The sequence below is a fragment of the Patagioenas fasciata genome, chromosome 6, assembly GCF_037038585.1.
Source record: "Patagioenas fasciata isolate bPatFas1 chromosome 6, bPatFas1.hap1, whole genome shotgun sequence".
NCBI classification, from domain to species: Eukaryota; Metazoa; Chordata; class Aves; order Columbiformes; family Columbidae; genus Patagioenas; species Patagioenas fasciata.
This window is the reverse complement of record NC_092525.1, coordinates 38,162,783-38,172,276: the sequence shown is the minus strand read 5'-3', so window position 1 is coordinate 38,172,276 and position 9,494 is coordinate 38,162,783. Positions and strand designations below refer to the sequence as shown.

Here is a 9,494-nt window from a genome sequence, read left to right as displayed (position 1 = left end):
GAAGGTCTATGTACATATTAAATAAATATTAAATATTAGTACATTAAATGCACATATTAAATAAATAGCAAATATTAGTACATTAAATAAAATTTTAAATAAATATTAAATATTAGTATATTTAAAAAAATAAATATTTGTACATTAAATATAATTTTAGAATACTAGTAAATATTAGTACATTAAATAAAAATATTAATTAACGCTCAAATATTATATACAGCTAAAACATTTAAATATATTAACTCCAAGGAGAAATTAGTGGAAAAAAGTTTACGTACTTACTCTATGAATATTAAATATTATACAAAGCTAAAATATTCTATAAAGCTAAGCTATTTAAATATAGTAACTCCAAGCAGAAATCAGTAGAAAAAAGATTATATAATATTGAATGTTTCTATAGAAGTATGGAAAGATTAAATATGATAAAAACATCAAGTCTTAAAATACATTAACTGCAGACAGAAACTGGAAAAAAGTTAATATACTTGTTATATAAAGATTAAATATTATACAAAGCTCAAACATTATCTACAGGTCACATATTAAAATATATCAACTCCAGACTAAACCTGGGGGGAAAAAAGTTTACATACTCATAATATACACAGTAAATCTTATACAGAGCTCAGCCATTACAATCCATGAAGTGCGGGCTCCTCCTGTGCTGCAGCTTTTCTTCTCAGGACGAAGTCGAAGTTGGCCTGGGTGTTCATGGCGTAGAACACGTTCGCCTTGGGTGGGATGGCCAGCTCTGCAAGAGAGGGAGCAGAGCGAGCGTTAATGGGCGCCCCACTCAGCGTTAGGGGTTTGTTCTCACCGGCAGCTGGGACAACGTGGCGATGGCGTTTCTGACGTCGCTTCGCGTGTTACTCTTGCCGGCAAAATGCAGCAGAGCTCTTCAAGCAGCAGCAGCAGCAGCAGCAGAGTTCTGCTTCCCCACCTTTGTCCGCGGAGATGATCTGGACCAGCTCGTAATCCTCAGCCGAGCCAGACTGCAGGTTGTGCTTCTCCATGGCTCGCTGGATGACAGCAGGAGCCTTCTCTTGGTTACTCAGCTGCAAAGAGAGGGTTGCAATGAGGGCTTCTGCTTTATTCACTCTATAATGATTTAATAATTAGCAAAGGCCTGTCTTTCTGCAGACTGCTTGGTCCTGGAACGATTTCGAAGAACTGAAAAATTACAGTGGCTTAGTAACTAAGTCGTAGATTCTGCCGGACACTAAAACACGCTCTTTGTGACACCTGGTGGTGGAGTTAGTTCAAGACAACAGACACTGCTCTAGAAATGCAGCAGCAAATCACAGCCTCTGCTCTCCTGAGCAACCACTCGCAGAGGTGAGACCTTGTTCTCAGCAGCCATCGAATCCGCAGCAAGAGCTGCCCCAGCTGCTCTTTGCAGACATCCATTCATCCACAGTCTCCCCTGCTAAACACTTTCTGTGATGTCCTGCAAAGATTCTGGGCCTTGGAGCTGGGTTTGCTGGGGAAGGGGCACCTTGTGTCACAGCTCACACACCCCAGTGCTGAGCTGGACACACAACAGCCGGCGCTGGCAGAAGAGCAGGGGCAGCAAAGCTGGCACTGGCTCAAAGTGCTTCCCTTGGCATTGTTGATCAAATGCAAGCTTCAATTTCAAGGCCAGAAACCTTGAGAGATGCTCTTTGCAAACCTCTCATTCATCCCCTGCTCCACATGTTTTGATTTGTAACATCTGTCATGTTCCCTGTCAAGGAGGTTTGATCAGGGAATAGGTGTTTCCAAAACTAAAAGCACCATTCAAGTCACCTGGGGTGAAAACACCACCCACAGTCACAGCGCTTTGCTGTTCCCACCACTCACCAGGATGCTCCTGTAGATGTTGCCGCTTCTGTCCTCTTCTACGCTGGTGCGGATGATGCAGCTGTCTCCGCTTTGCTGGTTGTAGAGGGGCAGGACTGGCGGCACTTCTTTTGATGGAATGGGAGTCACGGAGCCGGGGCACTTCTTGGAGCACTTGTCACCAGATGGCAGCAAGGGGGGAGATGAGATCAAACACATTCATTACCATTTAATTTCAAAGATCCAAAAGCTAAAGATGACACTCTTCAGCACAACAGCCTTAACGAGGGCTTAGGCAACCCAGTTAAGGCAGTTTAGGTCAAGAGAGCAGAGTCTGCAGGACAAAGCTCCCTGGGAACGGAACCCAGCCCAGACAAGGCTTGGTCTGGGCAGTTCCTGGCAGGTCAAAGCACAGGGCTGGCGAGCTCTGACCTCACCTGCTTCTCACTCGCTCAGCTGCTCTGCCTGCCCCAGAATTAGGCTGGGCTGATGCACATGAGCCCTCCCCCCAAAATCGCCTTTCCCAGAGCTCAGGTCCCTCCCTTCCACTGCCAGCAACGCCCCAGTTCAAGACCCACAGGCTTGGGCAAGCGCCTGGGGCCGCCGGCAGCGTCAGCAGCCTCGCACAGACTGTTTGTGCTGAACACAGGGCCCGGGCCCTACCTTGTGCTGAGGCTCCTCAGCAGTGGCGGTGGGAGGGACGATGGTGACGGTGCTGTCCCCAGAGCTCCCACCTGGAGCAGGTTTGGGCTGCGCGTTGACGGGGGTGCTGTGGGCGCTCACCCCCAAGCCCAGGAACGGCCTAGGGGGGAAAAGAAAGCACAACAGAGCTGGGCTGAGCAAAGCTGTCACTTGCTTCAACAATCTGACCTGCTGTTGTGTTTTCCTATCTCGAGTGGCCTATTGCTTGTGTGTGTATAGCAAATTAGACTCTATCCTTATTTGCTCTGTTTTGCTGCTGCAAATTTGAATTGAATTTATAATCCCGCACTAAAATTGTTCCTTTGTCTGACAGCTTAGGGTTATTTCTGAAGTCTTTAGACGATAACCCTCATGGCTAATTACACCAATAGAAAGAGACAACAGAAATACATATTTTTAGCTGACGGTGTCTCCTCACAGCACTGCAGTGCTCTGGATCCCCAGCCAGGTTTGTCAGCTGGTGTTTGATTTATTCCAGTTCATATTCACACACCAAACCCCCTCCCCGTTGTACTCACAGGCTGAATCTCTTCACCACGCTCTTCTGAGCTCTACCCGATGCGGTGCTCTTGTCAGCTGCTCCTTCGATTTCACGTGACAGACGGAAACTGCAGAACAGGCAATACCATTAGTGAAATATCTCAAAGTGGCCATATTTGAGAAGCCCTGGGTCACTCCCACGTCCCAGAGGGTTCATCCCCACAAGGAGGAGCGCAGCTCTGTGCGTGTGTATTTCCACTCTCCGGGAGCAGCTCCTGGCAGCGCAGAGCTCAAGGCTGAGAGAACCTGAACCTGCCTGCGGGGGAAGAAAAGCTGCTTCGCCAGCTGGGCTGAGACCCTACCTCTCCTCATCACTTAAATGCCGCTGCCTCCTAAACCACTGCACGAATTTCTCATCTTGTGCCATGCAATAGCTGTTACATGAGGACTGCAACAGCTTAATCTGTGTGATTACTTCAAACTCCTAAGAAAACAAATAATAAATTAGGAATTCTAATTAGAAAAATAAAGCCAGTCTCGTTAATACACTAAACACACGCAGCAACAGATCCAGGACAAACTGAGTTGGACCCGCGGGTCGGTTTCAGTTGAAGAAGTGACTGTTTCGAGAACCACTGTTTCAAACGCTGCAACTCTGCAGCTCACCCTTCCCGTCACCCCTGCGTGGCCAGAGCGGCGCCGAGAGAGGAATCCCGCTCTGTACGTAGGTGGTTCTCAGGCACTAAGCAAGGGAAAGAACGAGAGGTGCCTGTGATGACAGCAGAGCCTGATCCTCCCCGGCTCTGTGCACTCACACTTGGCCCAGGGGAACACAAAACGCTGCCCCCAACGTGTGACTGGAACGCGCTGCTCTTCCCTCACTCCGCTTGCACACACACTTGCCCAAAATAATTCTGTCCGAGATCAGGCGCGACTGCCCTCAGACAGAGGAAACCCCGGCACCTTCGCTCCTACTGATCCATGACCAACAAGGCTCAGGCTGGAAGGCAACGCTCAGCCTTGATTTCTCGGTCCCAGGTACCCGCTTTGCTCTCTGCACCTTTTACCCACAACTATTTACTGCAGCACAAGGAAGATGGTCACAGACTGTATCTTGTGGCCAGCAAAGGTCTCACGCCAGCAGGTCTGATTCGCTCCCGGCACACAGAACACGCTCGTGTAACGTGTTCCCGTTAACACCAAACGGGGGGAACGTGCCCCAGACGTAAATCCCGTGGCAGCGAGTGCCCTGCAGCTCCTCTTCCCCTGCTGCCCCCATCTAAAAGGAATTTCTCTTCCCGCGCTGCCCCTCACAGCCCGGCAGAGGTTCACAGCGTGCCGGGGACTGTTCCTTCCTCACCCTCTGAGTAACGTGAGCGCCTGTTGGATACGCCCGAGCAAAGACAACAGGCCTCGCCAAGAGAACGCTCTAGCAGAGAGCGTCAGGCACTAACGATCACAGAACAGTCACCGTTCCACTTACCCTTCGCCGCTTCTCAAAATTGATCAGGCCGCCCTGTTGGAAGGACAGAGAAGGGATCAGAGGAGAAGAGCACAGGCTCGGCTGGACTTAATCACAAACAGGATGAAGCAGCAACACCAAGGGAAAGGCCAGAGCTGCCCTGACCAAAGGCCTCTACAAAGACCTATTTCCAGCTCTAGGATAAACCACAGCTCTCGTGTACCTGGGTCTATTTAAATAGAGTCCTCCATTTTTAGGAACTGCACTAGCACCCAGTGGAAGATGCAGGAGCAGACACAGTGTCTGCAAGGGAGGGAGGATATTTAGGATTCCAAAAATTGCCCCAAATTACCTCGAGATAGTCCTGAAGGGCTGTGTCCAGCATGACAAGGTCTGTTAGGAAGGTACCCAGGTAAGGTACCGTGCCTTGCGTGACTCCCTGCAAACGGTCAGAGCAATGGTGGGTTAACTGACTGAGAAGTAATAATAATAATAATACTAATTAGAATTCTCCTGTGGAAGCAAACAAAACACAACTTGTCTGTTTCACCAAACAGCACTCTTGTAAATGATGCTTTCACGACATCACCCTGGTATCTCAGCCAGCAGTTCATGTCTGCACAGAGCGGTATATAAGCCAAAGCGCTCATTCGTAACTCCTCTGCGTCAAATCTCGCTATGCGGCACCTCTCGCCCCAGCAGAAAAGCCGGGATTTACAGACCCGTCTTCCCCAAAGCACCACATACGGGAGCTCATTGGTTAGGAACAGGGCTGAGCTCGGCTTTGGGTGAGATCATAACCTGGCAACTCAAGCTCATTCCCACCTTCATCAGCAGCTCCCTGCTCATCGCAAAGTTGTCAGAGTCAGAGAAGATTTCTGAAAGCTCCTCGAACATCAGCATTGTGTCCCTGTACAGGAAAAGATTAAATCATTTAAGTTGTTTGTAAGCACTCTGAATCAGATCAGGGTACTATTTTTTTCTCAACAATTGTTAACAGTTGGGCACAGAAAAGATAAAAGCACCAAAACACATCCAGTGACACACTGCACAGCCTTACTTTGGAACGCAGGCCCAGGTCTTCTTCAGGCGATAAACCGAGGTGGACTGCAAGGCGGAAACGATGGCCTTCAGAGATGAAAAGTTGTTCAAGACCCTACATTGCTGTGAAAGGAACGGTTAGAAACACAGGAGCGTTAAACGTCAGCAGCACCAATAGTCAGAGCTCTTCTGTCTGCCCCGTGTCCTGCTTGCTGCACATTCTCCCTGCTAAGCGGGCAGCTCTACAAATACTGAGCATCAAAAATATCACTGACCAACAACCCCCCTGTCCCCTCCCATCTCCACGGCACCCGCACAAGGAACGCTAAACAGTAGTGAATAAATGCTTTACACGTGCGATACGGATCCACTTCTCCAAGATCTTCGCTCGCTGCTGTGTCTTTAATCCTTTGCTCTCCAGGATGGTGCTGAGCACGCAGTTGGTGACGGCGTTGAACTGCGAGATGGTGGCTCTGATGCTCTGTGCCAGCTGTTTGTTCTCCTTCTTGTCCCTTCGGGACCAGATGCAGCCCAGGCAGTGGTGGGGCACAACGTTCTGGAAGAGTGTCTAGAGGGAAACAGAGGTGTCCAACTCAGCCTGGATCGCTACTGCCCACAGCAAGAAATGCATGGTTACAGTACAAACTGCATCTGAATCTAATATGGTATTAAAAGGGAAATATTGATTTTCTCTCCAGTTTAAAATATACACTTTGATATAACTCTTTAGGCCTGACGCCCTAAAAGAACTGTCAGATAAACTGTCCTAGCAAAATAACAGACACCTTTCTATCACTTACTTTACCAAGGGGAAAGATTTCCATATAATGATATTTTTGAAGGAGATTGATACAAATAAGCCAAATTGGAGCATTACAGTTACAAATACTTATACATCTCCAGGTGAGTTGGCCTAAGATACAGTCAAAATACGCTATATCTGAGGGGTCAAATATTAAACTTTGCAAAAGAGGCCACACAGCCTACATTCACACTGTAAAAAAAAAGACAAACACCTTCAGAAGAACTGAAGGAAAAGCCCAATCAATGAAGCAAGTTTGGATAACCAACTTAAGTTAAAAAACAAACAGACAAACAAACAATGAGAAGCCCAGGACTATTTCCCCGAGCATTTCAAGTAATACGTATGATCTACGCACCGCGTCCATGTATGTCAGCTGTTCTGCCACCGGGTCTTCTTGGAACAATGAGAATTCTTCTGGGCCGCTGATCTCCAGTTCCTCTTCCTCATCCGGGTTGCAGGGAGAAAGGCTGTGGAACGTGTCTGGCCAGCGGGGAAAACACGAGTCAGTGAATTTATACAGAACACAAGTAATCAAAGCAGATATTTGGAAAATCACTACATAGAAGAGCAGAACATGCAAAGGGACCTGCCTGGGGTAACGGCCTCACTGTGCTGCATATTTTAGGGAGAAAGAGAAGGACCCGAAGATTAAATGGGCAAAGAGAAGGTAGAAGAAAAAGAAACAGGGAGAACTGAGCTGTTCAGGGTCTCTTACCTGAGAAGTGCCTTAACCCATTCACTAACCATTCTTTGGGAAGAAAAAACCTACCAACCCCCCCCCAACTACTCCTTATTAACACTGCAGAACTTTGATAATCTACTTGTCAGCATTTATGCATTCTATAGTCTGAAAAACAGCTGAACTGCAAAGAGACAAGACTGCAATTATACCCCCAAAATATTATACTGAATATGCTCTTATGTCCACGTTTCAAGGGAAGAGGAGGAGAAGGGAGCGAGACCAGTTGGAAAGTTAAAACATGCTTTGCTAGTACTACTGATGAGGAGAGAAAGTAATGCAAAATATACAAAACCAATCGTGGCTCCAGCAGCTGCAGGACAGGCCCCCGGATGCCCTGGGCTGGACTCGGCAGTAAACCAGAGCTGGATTCAGGGCTGCAGGGCCTGGAACCAGGCCTAGGATGGCAGGCAGGCTCCTCTTCAGATGCCGGCCATGGACAAGGAGAGCGAGACCCTGGTGATCTCCCAGTTCCAGATGCTGCACAACGTGGAAAACCTACCGAGCTGGTCACTTTGGGTCCCCTGTTCTGGCCACCCCTCCCGGCAAGTCCGCCCCTCTCACGGGATGTGCAGAATTGATCAGCAGCCTTGGCTGCCGCAGCACTAAGTCTAAACCTGGGCCTTTTCAGCACACCAGTCCTACCGTTATGTGCTCCAGAGCCAACGGGGACTGAAAAACACGCAGCCAATGTGAGAATAATGCATGCAGAAGAACTTAGTCCCCCTACTAAGGCTGGAAGTTGATTCCAGTCTTCATTCGCATACCACGTGAGCCCTTACGAATTTTCGGCTCACGGCACAGGAAGCTTTGTGCCCTGGATAAGGGGACATGTCAGGCTTCACGCTGGGAGAACACACAGACAGCAGAGAAAGGTACTTTACCATCATTCTCCCGTTCTTCTTTCCGGAACTCCTCCAGGAGGTTCTGCGCCTTCTTCTCCAGGTCAGAGCCAGGCATGTTCTTCTTCAGATAACTCAGCACCTTCTGCAGGCACACGTAGTCGGGTGGCTCTCGGAAATCGTCGGCACACTGGTCAAGCCAGGTTTGTAAAATCGATGCCATCGCACTGTGAGCAAATTCAGAGAGAACACATGGGTTGTGTGCAGCAGGTATTGATGCAATCGCATGGATCTGTACCTAATATAACAACAGGAACACTGAGACATTCATCCCCCACGTGAAGGCAGTACGGACACTTCCGTGAGCACAGAATTTAATTTGTTCTTTTTATGCAAGAAATGTTATTAATACTTCATAGGAAACTAAAGGCTGCTTCTTCAATTACACCTTGAGAAACCAGCGCAGTCATTCAAAATCATTAAAGATTTTCTCTGCGTTGTATTATTGGATGTTATGAGACAGCTGATACCCGGCCTTTACACAAGCCCCTTGAAGCAAACAGGGCTGTGAATTGTCACAGGAAACAACAGCTCTGCTGCCCACTTCCCGCTCCAGCACCGAACCCTGACTGGGGCTCGCTGGGCGCTGCAAAACCAAACTTACGTCCTGAGCACTGTGCTGGATCCGGGGGAATTCTGCTTTCCATGTTCTTCAGAGCCCGAGATCTCCAGGTTTCCGTATCTGAAAAAATGAGATGGCTGTTTAGAGGAACCTCTACTGAGCAACCCAAAGCGCGTAATCCATATACAACTGGCATAAACATATAGATATTGGCATATTCATATACGATTGGCATGAAGACAAGGGCTTCATGCTGGACAATTCCACCGTGGCTGGGGAGCTGTGGCAGAGATGAAGGGTTTGCACATATCCTCCGTGCACTGGTCTTTTATTAAGGGACAAGTTGTATTGGTTTTCTTGTGTCGGTCCCAGTTTGGCTCCTTAGCGGTCAGACCACGCACGCTTTCCCCACCTGGCACTTAAGCTTTAATGAGATTTGGGATGTGGGCAGCGTGCATTCACACATGGTGTGTTTATGCTGAAATCCTGAACTTTGCAGGATTCTTTTCTGTCAACATCCCCCTGTCATGTATAATAAATGACGGCTCAGTTTCCATTCTGTCCCGGCTCTCACCTGTCCAGGAGCAGTTCCAGGACTGTGCTGGTGGAAGCAAAGGCCCTGTACGTGGAGAGGAAGATGTTGATGTATGTGAAGTCATTATCGGCAAAGGCCGTCGGAAGTGTCTCCACCAGCTTTTCCAAAGTTCCAGCTTTCAGGGCCCTGCTTTTGCACGTCTCGTCCGGGCTGACAGTGTGTTCTGCAGGTAACTGGTCCCCTTCAGCCTACAAAGTGGAAACAAAGACAAAGTACAAAACTCAGACAGAAGCCAGAGCCCCGACACAGCCTGCACAATGAAACACAGATTCCATTCCACCTTTTCACAGGAATAGTCCATCTCTAGTTACTAAACAATGTTGTCCGTTTGGGCTCTCCAAACACCAAATGCTGTATCAAATACTGGAGGACAATAAAGACA

General features: G+C 48.1%; 1 protein-coding gene across 1 annotated transcript; it reads right to left on the bottom strand.

The window, feature by feature from the left end:
• Window positions 1-638: 638 nt before the first annotated feature.
• Window positions 639-8,118, bottom strand: LOC139828330 (ral guanine nucleotide dissociation stimulator-like 1). Its single transcript, XM_071810595.1, has 11 exons — window positions 8,038-8,118; window positions 5,862-6,077; window positions 5,529-5,632; window positions 5,237-5,378; window positions 4,821-4,907; window positions 4,490-4,522; window positions 3,395-3,490; window positions 2,403-2,418; window positions 1,846-1,949; window positions 947-1,061; window positions 639-757 (listed from the first exon to the last, which is right to left on the bottom strand). The coding sequence occupies exons 1-11, from the start codon at window positions 8,116-8,118 to the stop codon at window positions 639-641; spliced, it is 1,113 nt and encodes a 370-aa protein (XP_071666696.1).
• Between the last annotated feature and the right edge of the window lie 1,376 nt (window positions 8,119-9,494).